We start from the raw sequence: 18,638 nt of genomic DNA, 5'->3' as shown, positions 1-18,638 counted from the left end.
ATAATTTATTAATCACATATGCATTTTTTTCTGACATAGATATTTACTATTGAAAATAAAACACATGAGTAAGTTAAGAATTTTCAAAGTATTTTCTGTGAACATAGTGCTAAAAGTCACTGGAAGTGATTTTTCTTTCTCTCAATAACAAAATAAGCCTAAAATGAAATTCCTTACAATTTATACATTAGGCTTCATATCTTTCCCATTTTTTCCTCTTTTTTTGTCTTTCTCTTAACCTTTCCATTCATATTTCCCTTTCTTTTAATGGAAGGATTTTTTAAAAATATCATAAATAAGGGAAAAAAGCAAGTGAAAAAAAAAGTTCTCAAACAACACACTAGGGGTAAATACTACATATCCAAAAGTATATTAGAAAAGACAATAAGTAAACAATTAGCATATAAAATTTATTAAATAGTTAATTTTCTTAAATGGGAGTGAATGCAAGGCACGTCTTTAAAATTCAATTTTTTATCTAAAAAGCTCTTTGAGTTTGAAAAAATTTCACATATAATATTAATTGACTATACAAACATATATTTTTATGTCCAGGTTGGATGCAAAATTTTCACCAGCATAGGTTAAATAGAGCTTGAAGCTGAGACTGGACTGGTGGAGACATAGACACCTTGACAAGGATGACAAATCTGGGCTACCACTGAGTAACCCAAATCCAAAGATGAGGAAGCTTAGTCTACTTTTTACTGCAGACTGAGGCTCTTACAGCGATGAACCCCAGCTCTAGTCTGAAAAGTTTTGCACAATCCAAATCCAAGCCCACATACAGAATATTGATAGCCGGAGACATGGCTGAACTGAAAAAATAGCAAATACTCTGGGGGTCATCCATGAGTGCCTCCCACCAAACATGAGAAATTTCATAACTCAGAGTAGCAACATGCAGTTTTTCCTCTTCAAAAAAACAATAGTAAATGTGGCAGACTAATTATTTCAGCACTAGTTTGAGGCAGGGAAGAAAGAAGTTCTGTCTCCCATCGGAGAAATTGAAGCTGGCAAAAGACCAGAGCAGCACCATTACTGGGAGCATTAGAAATTATCTCAGCAGCTTTGAGACGGGTTTCCAGGTGCCTGCCAGCACAACAGACCAAGGAGGAGCTGCATTATGTAACTACTCACCCCTTATCACCTGTGTGCTTGTGGGTAAATGCCAGGATATCTGCAGCTCTGCCAGTGCCCTCGTAGACCACCACTGGAACTGCTGGACTGGCCCTCACGTACTCCCACACCATCAAGATCACACTAGGGCCTCCTTCCAGCACCAGCCCGACTATGGGTACACCTTGGCCCATCCCTGTTCCAAAACATACCTAACCAGTTACAGACAGATCTCAGCCACACACACACAGAAGTCAAAACCTCTGGGAAAAAAATACTTATACATGGTTCAATGGAGAGGAAATCATGCCTTCACCATCTGTAATTTGACATACATCTTTTAGGACTTTCAGAAAACTTCTTCAGCCAGATCAAAAAGACCACGAAAAACTACTGAAAAAACTAAGCATCAGAAAAAAAATCCTTCTAAATATCTCTCTTTCCTTTATAATAGTTGTCACATGCAAGGGCATTTGAAACATGTTCAATATCCACATATTTACCAACACATAGAAAAGTAATCAGGTATTTCTTCAGAGACTCTTTCAAGCATTACAGAAGCAGGAGAGGTTTTTTTAAAAAACAGAAAAGGATTTCAAGTACAATGCAAAAAAAAATGAAAGTGAAAGCCTGACTTGCAAATGCTCTGAGAGTCTGAGTAAGAAGCTCTATAGATGAACGTGTTAAAAATTGGGTCTGTTTCTAAGTTTGTCAATTCTATAATGTGAGCAGATAAAGGAAGCAACATCAACATCATAATAGTAATGTCTTTCTAACATACCTCAAGATCTGAATGACTAGGTAAGAGTGAACTTCCACAAATAATTTGTGGAATCTAGTCCATAAAAGGAAATAATTGTCGATGTAACAAATATGTATTTAATTATTTCTTTAGTATAACTCATTTATTCTATAAATAAACAGTGGAAGTTATGCAATCTGTCAAACATTTGCTAAAGGTTTTACTTTTGCAACCACTCTGTTGCTGCACTTGAGGAGGTCACAGTCTTCTCTTGCAACAGAGAAGAGTGATGACGGCAAAAGTAGTTAACATGGTAATAAGGATTTGAATTCCACTGACTGTAACAATCTTTCCATCTCACAAAGTGCAGGGGAAGTAACCAGGGGTGAAATAGTTACCATATAAAACTGTGAAGTGAGCAAATGCTCAGTATCTACTAAATAATCTCAGTGGTTTAGATGTCTCTACAACTAGGAAACTCATATGTGAGTTCATCCAAATGCATAATGCTTTATAAAAATGTTGTTCTTTTCATTTTCCTGAGTTTTAGAGTTCAAGACACATGCAATTAATAACATTTGACCTCAGTGAAAGCTATGGCGAATCGAGATGTACAATATGTAACATGAAATATCAAGTACCTCTCCATCTTTTAGGATAGGTTTTTCCGTCATAAAGCTGACCACAGCAATACTCACTTGAGTGTATTTTTTGAAGTGATATGTACTTCTCCAAATTCCTCCTGAGCATCATTTCATTCCCATACTTGCCTACTGTCCCATCATCTGCCATTAGAAAATGAGAATGCATGCTGTTGAGCGTACTCAGCTTGCTGAGTGGGTTACCAAGAGTCTGGTACAGGCAAACTACCTGAGAAAAATAAAATAAAAATGTCCTCAAAGAAACCAACAAAATACTACCATTTATGTTTCTTCCCATACTTGTATATATTTCTTCATCACAGTGTGGCTGTTCAAAATTCTCCATCATTGATCTTTTGATCTACTTTTTGATCTACTCAGACATTTGATTCTTAACAGCAACAAACCCATAATTAATACCTCAGAAAACACTTCTGATTAAGTTTGCAATCCTTATAGTCACTGCCTGACATTCTTTGAAACAGTTGGAACACCATGGGGTAGTTTTCCTGGGTTGTATTCCCATTAAAAATGCATGAGCTAACATTTATCAGGAATGATTTCACCTTACTACCTAAGCGTTTTTAGACACTTGAGTAGATTATGCCCTCATATAAGGTCACAGTTTATGAATATAAAATAGACTGTGAATAAAATAATTCCCATATTAATAGCTTATTTGTGTACGTTACTAACCTGACTGGTCATTCTGAATCCTAATACAGAAAAACGTCATTTACAACCACAAGAGAGTTGCCTACATAATTACAAAATTTAAAATAGGAATGGCAATTTCCTGTTAAGAAGAGAAGTATTTCAAAGCTATTCATTTATACACAAAAAGCAAAATACAATGCCTCAACATGCCACAAAACTGTTGCTGAGTAAAATCTAAACCTCTATAATAGTGAAAAAATATCAAACTAATGAAGTTAATCTAGAAGAAAATCTAGTATGCAAGAAAATCCTAACACCCCATGAACATGAAGGCTTTTATTATTAAAATGCATCCATCTCACATCTTTTCCAATGAGATCCCTCTGATTCTCAATGATGCCCCATGGAGGAATCCCAATAGCACAGATCTTTCTCAGGTGTGGTGAGGCACGGCCTTTCAGTGCATCCCCCACGTGTCTGGACACTCCTAAACAGATAATTAAATTACAATTTTTCTTCTATATTCAGAGACCTGCTACAAGACACTGAGAAAGGTTTTGCACTTATTTTGTACAGTACTTAATTTGTACTGTAGTTATGTTTCAATCAAAACCAGAACATCATCCCCAGCTTGTATATTCGATGTACATTTCACAACTCAGCTGTAATGTACCACTGCTTCAAACTCAGCACATATTTCTAATTAATAATACTATCACACATTGCTAATGGTGGTTTTCACATCCATAAAACTTCATTAGTTATATGAATGCCTAGGACAGTTCTTCTGTAAGACCATCAGACTGAATAACAGTTAAAGAAGTAAAACTTTCAGTTTCACAGTTTACTGATGCCTCTGAGTTTTGGAGAATAGTCTAAAAGGATTTTCAGGTACTAATAGGCTAAATAATTGATTATCCTGATTCAAAACATTATCAATTATAAAACACAAGTTAAATCGAGCTTTGAAAATTGTTTCAAAAACACTAAACATAGTCCACAGAACCTTTATTTTAATTAAGCTTTCTTTTAATGAAGCAGATAAATTTACTGCAAGTAAGTTCTGGCTATATGCAGTGTTTCTTATTACACAGAGAATACTCTGCTCTTTAATTAAAATATTCTTAATGCCTGTCAACAGTAAATGAACATGATCCCACTCTTTGAATTATGCACTGCTCATTATATAAAAATGGCTTCGTTTTTTGTTAACATATTTCAAACAGTTTCACTCTATTTCACCTAAATGTAGATGCTGTTATGCAGGGAAAAACTACCAAAAGAAAAATGGAAACAAAGAAAAGTGATAACACTACCGCTGTTGATGCCTTCTGTAATTATCCATGCTCCTGTAGACTCAGCTGCCTTCACCAGCCCTTTGCTAAAAACCAGCTTGACCTTTGAGGGAAGCTTGAAATTTTGAATGCCTCCATGAACAGAGATCAGTAGCTTTGGCAATTCCATCTGCCATTCTTTAGCCATCAGGTGCAACAGCTGATCCAAATTGCTATCATAAGAAAGTCTAATATACTGGAAAGGAAAATAATGGGTAAAATAAACATCTTTTAAATACTTCAGGAGAAGAAACTGCAACACATCAAAAAGTTCTAAGAATTAATGTCTTGTAGATCTTGTGAAGGTTTAGAGCTCTTTACTACCCTAACATGATAGCACATGAGCAATATAGACAGCATATCCCTAATCACAGTGAAGTTCAACATAAAAATATACACACATTTTAACCTGGTTTACTTTTAGATTCCCCTACCCTTTTAAAACAATCAATCTGATATGCACTCAATCCAATTTTTACCTTTCTTTTCTTATTCTGAAATTACAAAAATAAGTCAAACATATAGACACAGCACCTATTACCTTGGCATGGTAAGTGTGGTCTCCATCTTGAAAATTGATTGCACCAAATGCATCTGTTGGACTCATCTTTGTGTGGTTTTGCACAGACCATTCTCCACCATCGCCCTGTGAACCAGCCTGATAAACAGGCCAGCTGCATTCTATTCCTGGGTGTTCTCCAATCAGCCTTCCACAGCAACACCTCACATTAAAAATACAGACATTATTTTATATCAAACTCACTGGAACATAATTTTACGTGTCTATAGCCCACATAACTTCCTGCAAAGAAAAATACTGCAATTATCTCTCATGGAATGCAGTAAAAATTAACCATGTGGAAAAAAAATTGCAACAATAGCAAAATAACATTGAATTATATCTTAATTATGTTTAGTTGGGTATAGAATCTGTTCTCTACCTGAGGAACACTAATAACAGTTGGGGCAGTTGGATTAGATAGTTTTCAAAGGTCCCTTCCAATCCAAACCATGCTCTGATTCAGTGGGATTCTGTAACAGTTTGAGAGTCCCACACAGAAATTCTGACCTAAGCAATGTAGCTTGGATTTACTGGTCTTACATTTTCCACTTCAGAGGAACGTTGTAGAACACTGAGGTCTGCTATGAGTATTACTGCCAGTTATTCTATGTACTAAAGAAAGATCTAGGAGTTATCCTCAACAATCAGGAGGGGCATTTCAGGGTCACCCGTGGAAGCCAGCAAAGTGCATATACAAAATACGTGGATTGAAGTACAGTATTGAGGGAGATTGTCATGGTTTGGTATGGTACTCCTCAGTTTAATGCTTCCACTGAGATTCTCCAAGCCACACACCACTCACTCATTCACCCCTTTCTCTTCCCTTCTCCCTGCAGTGCACTGGAGAGAAGAATGGGAGGCACAAAAGGTTAAGATCACAGAATGAGATAAGAACAATCCATTTCCATTTACTGGAAACACCAATGAGATTAGAGAACAAACAGTAACACCAACAATGCTAATAACAGACAGCACAGGAAATGAACATTTCACACAGAAACCCCTCAACAACAGACAGTACCTAATCACTCTCTTGGTCACTCCCTTGCCCAACCCAGAAGGGACCTTTTCAGCATATGATAAGACTCTTGGGAAAAGTCCTGTCAGGGCCAGGAGTTGGACTCAACGGTCGCTGTGGATTCTTTCCAACTCGGCATATTCTGTGATTCTCCCTGGAAGAGATTTCCCTTTCCTCCAGCAGTGATGAGGCATGGTAGAGAATAATCCCTAGGTCCTAGCCATGTCCCTTCCCAGCTACTGCAAAAAATAACCCTGTCCAATCTGGAACAAGGACATTTTTCACCCATTATTCTATATCATCTACCTCAAGACCAAATCATACACCTTCCAGTTATATTTATACATACATACACACACACACACACACACACACACACACACACATGCGCGCCTGTGCGCGGACAAGATTAGATATCTTAGTCAATGGATGTCCCTCTGAGATGTCTGTTGAGTTCATTGAGTCCATGACTGTTAGTTCTATCTGCTCTGGATGTCTTCCAGAGCAGAGGGGCTGGTGTGCTGTCAGGTGGTTGCAAGCTGCATAATGAGCTCACGGGTGGTGTATCTGGAGCAGTCCAGACTCACTGGAGTCGTCATAACCTCCCATGGTAGTTTTGGCACACAGTGCCAGTGTCATTCAGCAACCAGCAATACATACACAGCTTGATATTACAGACTGTTCTCACCCAAAAATCAAATCCCCTTCCAGGTACACATTGTGTTTTACAGTCCTTCTGTGTTACCCACCAAGCATACCCAGGTTATTGAACCAAAACATTCCCATGGGTGGGTTTACTTTTGCTTGAGACAGGATTAATCCAAACTGACTTCCCAAATATATTCCTCATATGCACCATGGCGACTTTATCCATTTCTACCCTTCTAAACTACATGAAGGTTTTGATTGGGCAGGGCAAGCTCAATTGGCAGAGTCTGTGGTATTAGCCAACCAGACCTACCTAAATGCAGATCTCAATGTTTGAAGGTTCTACCACCCACTGATTTGGACTGTGGTTTTAACAGTCCGCGGTATCATTTAATTTTCACAGAGGCTGGTGATGACAGGAAACAAGACACCCACTCTATACTGTGCTCTCTGGACCAGGGGTCTATGGAATTGATCTGCCAGGTCTCTCCACATTTATAATTGTACCATCCTCCCCCATACCACAGAGGTTTTACTCACTTGGCCTGCTTGATAAGAGTGCATGTTTCACAGTTACGGATCACTTGGGAAATAGTCTCCATGGTTAAGTGCATCCCTCTATCACAAGCCCATCTGTATTGTTGCATCTCTTCTCTCATGACCTGAGGTGTCATGGGCCCAATGAGCCAGGAATAATTCACCCTTCTGCTGCCAGTCCAGGTCACACTTCAATCAGGAGACACTTTAGTCCTGGCAGCCCAATCCACCTGTTCATTGTTTTGATGTTCCTCAGCAGCACATCTCGTGTGTGTGTGTGTGTGTGTGTGTGTGTGCACGCGCGTGTGGGTGTGTGTATCTACACGATGTGCTTTTACAGCCAGCTTCTCTACATAGGCAGTGATGTCTTTCCACAGTTCAGCAGCCTGGATGGGTTTACCTCTGCACAGCCTATTTATCTTTTTCCACCACTCAAGCCACCCCTACAGAGCATTTGCTACCATTCATAAGTCAATACACAGGTAGAGCACTGGCCATTTCTCTCATACAGTGATATTTAAAGCCAGCTGAAATACTTTCAGCTCTGCAACCTGACTTGATCCACCTTGTCCCTCCATAGTTTCTGTGATTTGCCATGTAGGACTCCATGCAGCAGCTTCCCATTTTTGGTGTGCCCCTCCAACACAACAGGAAGCGTCAGAGAGTGTACCACTTTTCATTTGCTGGTAGCTGATTATATGGCGGGACCTCCTCAGGATGCGTCACCTCCTCTTTGTCCTTTTCTGACAAAAATCCAAAATTTTTTTCTTTGGGCCAGTTACTGATTCCTGGGAAACTGGGGTTTGCTGTTCAATGTCATCAGCACACTCCATTTACTCTATAAAGCATGAGTGGCATAATGTGTGGCAGGGACTGTCCTTTTGAACATCCAACACTGGCAGTCAGAGCACCAGGAGGAGCTGGGCTTCGGGGCTCATAATTTCTGAAGCAGCTGAAACCCTTTCATAAACTGCCAGGATCTCTTTCTCAGTTGGGGTGTAGCAGACCTCAGATCCTTTGTATGCCTGTCCTGCTTTTGTCCATGGTGGGATGGGGCATGGCTAGAGCCCAGATGTTACTCTCTACCACCTCACATCATTTCTGGAGGCAGAGGTAAAGGTCTCTCTCTCTCTCTCTCTTGTGGAGTGAAGGGCTTATTTCTAGTTGAATAAGTCTAGTGGAGGGAGCTGGTTTCAAGCCAGAGACAGGTCCAGGTAGTGCCAGTCCCAAGAGAGACAGAGCAGTGAGGCTGGCCCTGCTTCAGTCACAAGCTCCACAGTGAGCATTTCTGCATGATCACTCTTCTATTTTTTTTTTTGTACACTTTTTAAATTAACACTGTTGCTGTTACAGTTTGCTTTTTTTCCTTATCAAATTACTGTTTCCAGTAAATTGTTCTCATCTGAAACCATGATATTTTGCTGTTTGTGTCTCCAATTCTCAGCTTCACTCCACTGCAGTGGAAAGGCAGAGGGGAAGATAGAGTGGAAGAGAGAGGCATGTGGTTTTGGAGATTCCTGGTGGGGGCACTGAATTGGGGAATCCCATTTCTCAACCAAAAATATCCCTGACTCCAGAACCCCAGGGGTCATCCTTGAGCCTCCCCAGGCACATCTTGCTAGAGACTCCAAAAAGGACCATTCTACCCATCTGCAATGTAGAACACATTTTTCACATCTTGTCCTGTTGTGTTTGACCTAAGGGCTATAGCATAACCAGCCTGCAGTTTGATTTGCTCAAAAGCTTGTTGTTCAGGACCCCACTTAAAATCATTCTTCTTCCAGGTCGCTTGATCAATAGGACTTTCAATCTGACTGTAATCCTAAACACAGACCCTTCAAAAACCCACAACGCCTAGGAAAGCCTGTGTTTCTCTCCTGCTGGTTGGCTGGGATCACAGCTACTAATGTGTTGTCCATATCCATTGGAATCTGATGACATCCATCCATTCATTTTACTCCTAAAAATTCAATTTCCTGAGCAGGTCCCTTGGTCTTACTTTGGTTTGTGGCAAAAGTGGTCTTCAGGAGAATTTTCCATACCACTTCCATATGTCTTCTCCACAGTCACACAATAAAAACCACAGGTTACCTCATCGTATGCACCCTCTCTCTTGAAGGCGGCCACTTGCTCCCAGTAGCAGACTCTGGTCCTTACTGGTGGAGTATGTGACATTTCCTCTCTACTTTATTTGAGCCTTTTGAATCTGTCTGCAGTCTTGGGCAGTCTTGGGCAATCCTTCCACAGACAAGGTGCAAGTTGGAAGGGAAACAAAAAAAATCATTTTCATATTGCTGGAATCCAGTAGTTACCTGAAGCACTGTTTGTTCTCCTCCTTTCATGGACATCAATGCCAATGAGTTGGTGCATGATGATTGTGTGCTCTGTATAAACTTCTGCCACATGGATTGTGCACACTGGACCTCATCTGGATCTACAGGGGATTGCACATTATTTGAATCCCTAGAGATTACCTCCAGCACAGCCAGTTCTCTCAGTACTGGGTACCTACCTCCATGGTGTCACACCTGCCTGGGTGCACTACTAGATCATCCTTGAGAGAGCGCCTCTCTCTCACACTTGACAGGAGTCATCTGCAAAGGCTGAGAGCTTCTGTCCTCTTCCCAATCCCCTTGTCAATGCCCACATCCTGGGAGAGGGATGCCAGCTGCTTGGCCTCATTACCATCTAGTTTCATATCATGAGCTGTGACACTGCAGCACAGGAGCAGCCAGGTTAGACTGGCAGCTGAAATCTTCTTGCACACTCTGCAGCTCTCCCAGGGACAGAGATCAGGGGATCTGGCCCTCCCTTTTCCTCCTTTCATGAGGGCCCTACTTCCTCTTCAACCCTTACTAAGTGAACCAGTTTGGTCTTGGATTTCTTCATTTGTAGGAGCCACTGGTACTGGCACTGGCTGTTCCTCTGGTTCAGCTGCAGTTGAGTGGCCACAGTGCCTCTCGCTTTGCTTTTCTTGTCCCCCCCCCCGAGGGCACTTTCTAGTATTGAGCAGTGTTCAGTAAGAAGAAGATCATGAAGTAATGCATGCTGCATTACTTCACACCTCTCTGGAACTGCCACAGCATTTTTACATTATATATTTTATCATATCCTGTAGTTGTTCAGGGGTGAACTTCCAAATCACTGCAGAAATCTTCCAAATACCGGCCCATGTCCTTCCACATTGCATACCACTCATGATTGTCCACGCTTGGGGCAGAACTCTGAATAACCCCCCAGAAATCTTTTTCTTTACTCTAACCATGATGAGGACCATATGGGGGGAACTGGTAGACTTAGCAACAAGACCATGATTTCCTCAACATCCAAAAGAAATTCAAAATTCTCCAAAGCTGTTGTAACAGACCTGAAGGAGGAAAAGGGTATGAAAAGCTGGAGAAAACCATCCTCCCCGTTCTCCCCTGGACTTGATACAATTATTAATGGACTCCCAAAGTAGCACCCAAGATAAGGTTAGGAGAGCAACACTTAATACACATCACAATGACCTTCATTGCCCTTGATGCAATGATGCCATAAGCTGATATCACATAGTACAGGAACAAAGCAATCTTGATTCTTCCCCCTGCTTAGAAAAAGAGCATTACAAGGAGTACACATGGTAACATACACAGCACTGGGTACCACAGCCACGTGAACAGACCTACTAACATTGTGACCAGTAGCTGCACACCTACTGCAACAAATACTGAGATCAAATTTGTTTCCAACCAGCTCTGGACTGGTCAGTTGTTACCTCAGCTCCTCCTGCTGAACATTAAGGGGCAAATAAGGCTGTCATGTTTTAGGAATGGTATTACATGGTTTAGGAAGGACGTTGAGATGCTTGAGCACTTCCAGAGGAGGCAATAAGTCTGGTGAGGGGCTTGGAACACAAACCCTGTGAGGAACGGCTGAGGGAGCTGGGGTTGTTTAGCCTGGAAAAAAGGAGACTCAGAGGTGACCTTACCACTCTCTACAACTTTCTGAAGAGTGGTTGTAGCCGGGGGTGGTTGGTCTCCTTCTCCAGGCAGCAACTGACAGAACGAGAGGACACGGTCTTAAGATGTGGTAAGGGAAATATAGATTATATACTAGGAAAATTTTTTAATGGAAAGAGTGATAAAGTACAGGAATCATCTGCCTGGGGAGGTGGTGAAGTCACCATTCCTGGATGTGTTTAAGAAAAGATACTATGTGGCACTTAGTGCCATGGTTTAGTTGAGGTGTTAGGCCTGGGTTGGACTCTATCTTAAAAGTCTCTTCCAACGTTGAGATTCTGTGATTCCTCAGTTTAATGTTCCCACAGAAACATGTCAAACCATGCAGGGTTTGCTCACTCCTCCTCCTCCCCCTGTCTCTCCCTCTGCTTGGGCTGGAGACAACTGGAGGCACAAAAGATAAAGATCGTGGGTTAAGATAAGAACAGTTTGCTGGAAACAGCAACGAGATAAGGAAATGAACAGCAGCAACAAACTGGTGACAAGCGGCACAAGAAATGAATGATTCACAGGGAAAGCCCATGACAATAGACAAGACTACACTACCTGGACCCAGAAGGGACCCCCCTCCCCAGAAGAAGTTCCTTTCTCCCCAAGCCTTGGCAATCACCTGAGGCAGGAGAGAGAAGCCTCTGGGTCCTAGACAGGCCCCTGGTTGGCTTCTGCAAGTGTTAACCCTGTCCTAGCCAGAAACAGGACAGAAAGATACCAGAAACTCAGTTAGCATTAAAGGTTTGCATTTGGAATAATAACTCAGATTCCAAATTCAATCACTGCTCTCACACAGGCTTCAAAAGGCTTCAGTGTCTTCTACAGGATTAACTTCAGTGTAATTCATAGTGACAGCTGACAGCCCAGTTCTCCTTTAGACTTTTCAGAAGTTACTATACCCTAGGAAATGGAGATAAATTCTTCACTTTTCCTCTTTTGAGAAACCAAACATCCTTCAACAGCCCAAACACAATGACTGCCTCAGGCATCAGCTGTAATCTGTGTCCCTTTAGGGGCAGGTTAGATGTAAACATCTGCAAGACTCTGGAGATGCACATTCTAAAAGAGAGAGTTTTCAGTGGAGATGAGAGAGAACTAATGGTGTCACTCTCTGGTGACAGAGAAACAGATTTTTTAAAACCCACCAACTAAACATCCAACCAACACCAAACCCAAAACTACCCAAAGGAAATGCAGGAAGCGAGCTGCTTCAGTAGGGTACTTCGTGATACCCAGAAGCCATGAAATTAGGTCTGCACTCCATTTTTTCAACCCAGGCAAATTACATGTGATTTTGCTCTGCGAAAGTAAACTGGCAAAGGAAGTGTCTCCTACACTCTGGGAGACAGGACTCAAGGTGGAGTGGCACTAGCAGGCTGAGATGATGTTTGAGGCAGAACAGCAGAGGAGCAGTTGTTTCATACACGTATCAGGCAGCACCCCAGGGTGCTGAGGGAGGTGGCTGGTGACCTTGTACAGCCAGATTCCAGGGCTGTGAAGATCAGGGTGTTCCAAATAACTGGAGAAAATTAAATGTCATGCATCAAAACAGGCCTGTCATCTGGCCATAAGTCTGAGGTAAAATCAAGGTGTGAGACCACCTGGAGAACACAACTGGGCACATGAAAGAGCAGACAGTGACAGGAAGAAGTAAACAAGGATCAATGATCAGTCATGTCTGACCCATCTTACTACCTTCTGTAACATAATCGTGGGGATGAGAGAGCCCTAGCCAGGCTTCTGTTGCTGGGCTGTGACAATACAGTGTGGGAGGGATGTCAGGGCTGGCAGGTGAGGACCTGACTGGGTGGTGGGCCAGTAGTACCAGGAAGGGTTCCTCACAGTCTGTACAGGGTCATTCCTGTCCAGACTGTCCACCTGCAACCTGGAAAAGGCAATGAAGGGAATGGAGGGGAAAGGGAATGGAGGGGCAGCTCTGGTACATGGCCCTGGGTGTTGGTGGGCTAAGCCAGGGTCATCCATATGCCTGGGAAGCAATAAGGGCCAGATGTGACCAGGTTGGTATGAGTGGGACACGGCCCAAGGGCCAGGGGACAGCAGAGTCCATCCCCTCTGCTTGGTGCTTGTCAGTCGCTGTCTGGGTACCACCTCCAATTTCAGTCCACAACACAGAAGAGACATCAGCAAAGTGAGGAGGCTTCAGGGGCAGAGTGACTGTTCTGGTGACAGATTGTGGGGCTGGAGCCCTAGGTCTCTGAGAAGAGGCTTTTGGATGGGATGGTTCTGCTGGGGTGAGAGATGGCTTCAGGGGCTCCAACAACACACCCTGCACTGATGGGATGGGGTGCAGAAGACATAGATAGGCTCTTCAGTGATGCATGGCAGAAGGGTGAGAGGCAGCAGTACAGCTGAAACATGGGAGTCTGAATAAGAAGAAACCTTTTTTCCTTCTGGAAACAACCCAGTGGTGGAGTCAGGAACAGGGGAGGGTAGGCCATCTCCATCCTTGGGGGTTTCACACAACTGAGTGAAGCATCCTCATCTGACCCCCTGGCAGAGCGTACTAGAGACCATGTCCCTGACAGCCTGAGTTACTCTGTGATCCTATGGATATATGGATATGGATTGATACAAAGCATCTTTGCAAAGACTTTGTCTTTTTTTGCCTCAAAACCTCACCAAGCTACCAGATAAGGTGGGAACATCATCAGTAATATAAAGCAGGCTACTAAAAAAGTTACACTTTGATGTAAAAGTAACTGCAGGAGTCAGACTACAATATCCAGTGTCCTCACAGGCAGAAATTTAGAAGCTGTGTCTAAAAATTAAGCCTTAAAGGTGAGATATATAGACAAGTTGCAAGAACATCTCAGATGTATAAGGATGCAGGAAACGGACTCCTCGCTTCTGAATACTCATATTGTGAGTACATTCTAACTGCTGTTTGGGATGTTTTTGTGAGAACTGCACAGAAGAGTAGATGGAGACCCATTTCAGTTCACCAGGGGAGCATGGACAAAGGTGCTGGTAAGTTACTTATATTTGATTAGCAACTTCTAAATGGAGTAATTCTACTTAAAATTAGCAAATTAGATGTATAACCCATTCACAAATTGTTTCCATTCACAAACTCCTTGCAAACCTTGGAAGTTCTCTACACAAGAAATCATTAAGAGATTTTATTTGCCTATAATATTAGGTCAAATTATAGTAGGCATCAAGTATATCCACATGATTCTTTGACTGTTGTGGAAAACTATAGAACTCAGGAGGTCCAAAACCTCTTTCATTGCTGATCTAATAAATACAATATAACCTGTTATAACAATCATATGGAAATAATTTCTCCTTCTTAGGAACAGAAAAATTTTCCTAGAACAAAGCTCTCTGTACACCTTGAGATACTCAGGAAGAACAGTTAACATTTGGAAAACATACTTGTAAGATGAGGGCTGACTGAAATGTTCATTAAACACCCACACACATTCTGCAAACATAGACAGACCAACAGACTGGATTCATATTAATCTAAACAGCATGAAAGTGCTCAGCGAAAACTGAAAGAAACAATTACAACATAAAAGACATACAAAGATACAGCATGTCTTGACAGAGAAAGGTGTAAGAAAAAAAAATTCCATCCAATGAAGCATGCATTTCCTGTTTCTCTTCCTCCCTCTCCTAGTGTTGTGTTCACATTTATGCAGCTAAACTGTGTTTGACTAGGAGGTTGATTTGGTGAAAGCTGATCTTGGTTTGGTTTTGCACTTCTGTGGGTTAAATTTTGTACTACTGGTCTTCCCATACCAATTAACAACATAGTCACTCTGAGGGAGGAGAGGGGGAGAATTACAGAACTGCTGTGGTCTTGATTGAGATGAAATTAAAATACCATATTTTGAAGGACAATGTAACTTTAGCTGTGATAACAAGCTGAGTATCTACAGGTTAGCAGGAAGCATTAAAACACCCTTTGCATTTCTTCTCTCAGAAGACCTGCAAAAACCTTTAAGTATCTAATCTTCTGCTCTAAAGCAAGATATACATGAGACCATTCTCTTAGAAGGAGATCACACCTTCTGAACAGAAACTCAAATCAGTTGCCTTACAATGCCAGCACCATTCTGCATATCAGCTGTTACAGTAATTTTATTTTGGGTGTAATTTACTTACTCTTTGTAAAACATGACTCTCTTAGATCTTAGAAGCAAAATGAGATGTGAAGCATAATGAAAAGACAGATAACCATGTTAACACAGATTATGGGACTACTTGACACCAGTTTGCTAGTCACCAGTGATTGCCTCAGCCACCAGATGCTTTTAACACAAAACAAACTAAAGTTGAACTTTTTATTCCAATAACTGATAATGTATTATCATCAATATACAGTACTAAAACGTGTATGGTTATACCATCAGAATGATTAATAGTGGATTGAAAACAACTAATTAATACAGGTCACAAAATACAATTTCCCAAAAAAAAGCACATTTTAAAAGCACCGAAGTAATGAAATTTTTGTTGTTTGCCTACCCAAAAGCAGACTCAGAATCCTCACTGCAGAAAGGATTAAAAATCTTCAAAAATCCTATTATTGGGGATGCTTCTTTTACCCTTTTTCTTCTCCCATCATTATCTTTTTCTTTCCATAATTCTCACTGTTCTCTACTGTTATAGACTTGCTCTCCTTCATATAATCTGGGATATAGCTGGAATTGACTCTCATTTAAAGACACATTTCTGCCTTTCATTCCTCAGGAGGAGCTTAAAACAAAATCATACACACAAGGTATTTGGGTAGAATTTTCTATTGCAAATAAATCAAAGGTTATCACACAATTCATTCTACTTATATTTATGCTAAGCATTCTCCAACACATCCCTAGAAATGCTGCTCTGACCATAAAACAAGAAGGATATTTCTCTTGTCATTGCTTCCTTGACTAGGATTGTTATTACTAGGACAATATAAAAATAGTACATATAGATTTATGCACTCTTACCTGATTAAATTATGGCACACCTGGCATCCTGCAGGACATCTGTGATAAAAAGGTAGATAGTTTATATATGCATGTGTAAAATAAGACAGCTTTAATGCTATTTTTACAACATCAATTCAACAGTGAAAGATTTCTCATCAACAACAAAACAGACTGTCATCTCCACCACTAACCTCTAGAAAATGTACTGGATAACTTTAGTGATTTGTTTGGCATTTCACAACTCAGACCGTATTTCATGTCAGATCTGTATTTCATAGATGAGTTATCTATCTTACGTATGCTACACTCTCCATGTGTTCAAAACCCTATAATCAAAATTACAAGTTTACATTCTCAGAACATGATCTCTTCAAATTTATCTAGGCCACATCATCCACTAGATACATAATGCAGAATGCCAAGTTATGTTTTCTTCCTCAGGTGCTAAAACACAGGTTAAGGATTTGATCACTTCCTTACTCTTTTCATACTCTACACCAGTATGACCAGAAATTCCTGTATCAGAAGATAAGATCAGCAGTAGTAATTATTCTGAGGAAGCACCAGTAACTCCATGTAACTCAGTCTCTTAGCTGGATACCATACCTGTCTTAGTTACCAGACAGAGAGTAACAAATCTAAGAAGCATAGTAAGGTTAATTGCTGACAATTTCCAATTCAAATAAATAGTTTAATTTAAAACAGACTGGTGATGGGATCCATGAAAACCCATAGACCAGCAATCATTGACTGAGGCACTACAAAACACCATCCAAACCAAGCACAATGCCCATAAAAAATTAGTCTGATTCTTTTTAACTGTAACAGAAAAAAGGAGAAATTCCTTGTTTTACCTGTGTGGATCTTTTGAGCTGGGGATAATGTGTGCACATTCTCTTTTACTGAAGACCTCTTCAATCCAAGATTTAGGGGGCTAAAAAGACATTAAAAATATAAATGCATTCCTGAACTTTGGAACATGATGTCAAAAATTGCTCAATAATGACAATATGGCTGTACATAGACAACTCTCCAGGAGTTATTATGTATATAGAATAATATATAATTCTGTAGTTCTGCATATAGAATTATCCCCATCATGTTAGATGTAAGACTAACAAGATGAAGCTACAGCTCTGAACAGCCATAGCCCTTCATCTCCAAGCTTTACAGAATTCCCCAAGAAGATCAATATTTAAATTTATTGCCATCATGAAAATTATTTTGATGTTTTGTCAAACACATTTACAATAGAGAAAGTGGACAGGATGCTTTAAGAATTGCACTCTCCTTCTGCCAGAAGAGTAGCAAACTGCAATCTTACTAAAGATCTGTCAAAAAAGGCAAGATCTTCATTTTTCCTGAAAGAGATGGTGGAGTCCTTCTTTTATTATTCTTCACATAGTCAAGAAGAGAGGCATTCTGGTTATATTTTGCTGAACTAGGTCTAGAGTGAAACACAAAAGCAGGGACCAAGACCAAGACTCAGGGTGCAGGACAGATGTGCTTCCTCCACTGCCTCCTGGTATGCTGTGTCAGTGATGCCTGTCACAGCTCAGCAAACTGAACAGCCACTATGGCACACAGATTTTTTTCAAAGAACCGCACTGGAAATCTTTGAACCTTTCTCTTCAGGTTTATCAGAATCAAATTCCCCGAAAACAACAATAACTGTTGGATGCTGAACTTTAAAATCTCTGGGACTTAATTAAGTAATTATTCTTAATTTTTACAGATAAAATCTTCACTTAGTATATAAAATTTACAGCAGAACCTTAACATTTATTTCTTAATCTAAGGCTTACATAGGTTTTTAGAATTATTGTATCATCAGGAAAGGGAGTTTGTAACTTCACACTTTTTTAGAGTCATCCATGAGTTCAGGGCTGGGCAAGTAAAAATGAAAAGAGGAGACTTTTCTAGTGTAGCTCTTGATTCCTAGTTTCGTAAAAGACTTCTGTAGCATGTTGTTGGGGGTTAGGTTTGTTCCTTCTTTCTCTAAAGAATTTTTTTCCCCACAAGTTACCAAGGAGGCCAAGTGTTGGATACTTGAGAGTACTTAACTGAAAGAAAGAGGTAGACAAAAGGTGGAAGGAAGAGATAACGCAGGTAAAAGACAGAGCTTGAGGCAGCTGCGAGCTTTTCTTTTTCCGGCGTTCGAGAAGACGCGTGTCTGCCGCTCCTGGAGGAGCTCAGCCGCCGCAAAGCACGCCGAGCGGACAACGGCTGTTGCTGGCTGGAGAAGTTTCACTGTGGCCAAGGAGATCCAGTCCTAGGAAATCTACTATCACCGGTTCGACCTGAATCCTGAGTTTTCTCTGCCACTCGCGGAAGCTGGGCCGCTTTTCTGCCTCGCCTTCGGCTTCTTTGGGGCTGCTCCTCTTGCTACAGCGTGACCCTGCACCCCCTGCCTGCCGGGACACCCTGCCATCCCAGCTA

General features: G+C 40.9%; 1 protein-coding gene across 1 annotated transcript in view; it reads right to left on the bottom strand.

The window, feature by feature from the left end:
- Positions 1 to 1,136: 1,136 nt before the first annotated feature.
- Positions 1,137 to 18,638, bottom strand: part of LOC136288317 (transient receptor potential cation channel subfamily M member 6-like) — a 30,215-nt gene continuing 12,713 nt past the window's right edge. The window contains exons 2-7 of the mRNA XM_066181309.1: positions 17,054 to 17,133; positions 5,035 to 5,215; positions 4,476 to 4,689; positions 3,522 to 3,646; positions 2,560 to 2,731; positions 1,137 to 1,315 (exon numbers count right to left, since the gene is read on the bottom strand). Of these exons, the coding sequence (XP_066037406.1) occupies positions 1,137 to 1,315; positions 2,560 to 2,731; positions 3,522 to 3,646; positions 4,476 to 4,689; positions 5,035 to 5,215; positions 17,054 to 17,133 (951 nt within the window). The remainder of the gene's footprint in view (positions 1,316 to 2,559; positions 2,732 to 3,521; positions 3,647 to 4,475; positions 4,690 to 5,034; positions 5,216 to 17,053; positions 17,134 to 18,638) is intronic.

The sequence above is a fragment of the Chamaea fasciata genome, unplaced genomic scaffold (assembly GCF_029207755.1).
Source record: "Chamaea fasciata isolate MVZ Bird 193981 ecotype frontalis unplaced genomic scaffold, bChaFas1.0.hap1 SCAF_4, whole genome shotgun sequence".
Lineage (NCBI taxonomy): Eukaryota > Metazoa > Chordata > Aves > Passeriformes > Sylviidae > Chamaea > Chamaea fasciata.
The sequence above is the reverse complement of the archived record's forward strand: the minus strand, read 5'-3'. Positions and strand labels throughout refer to the sequence as shown.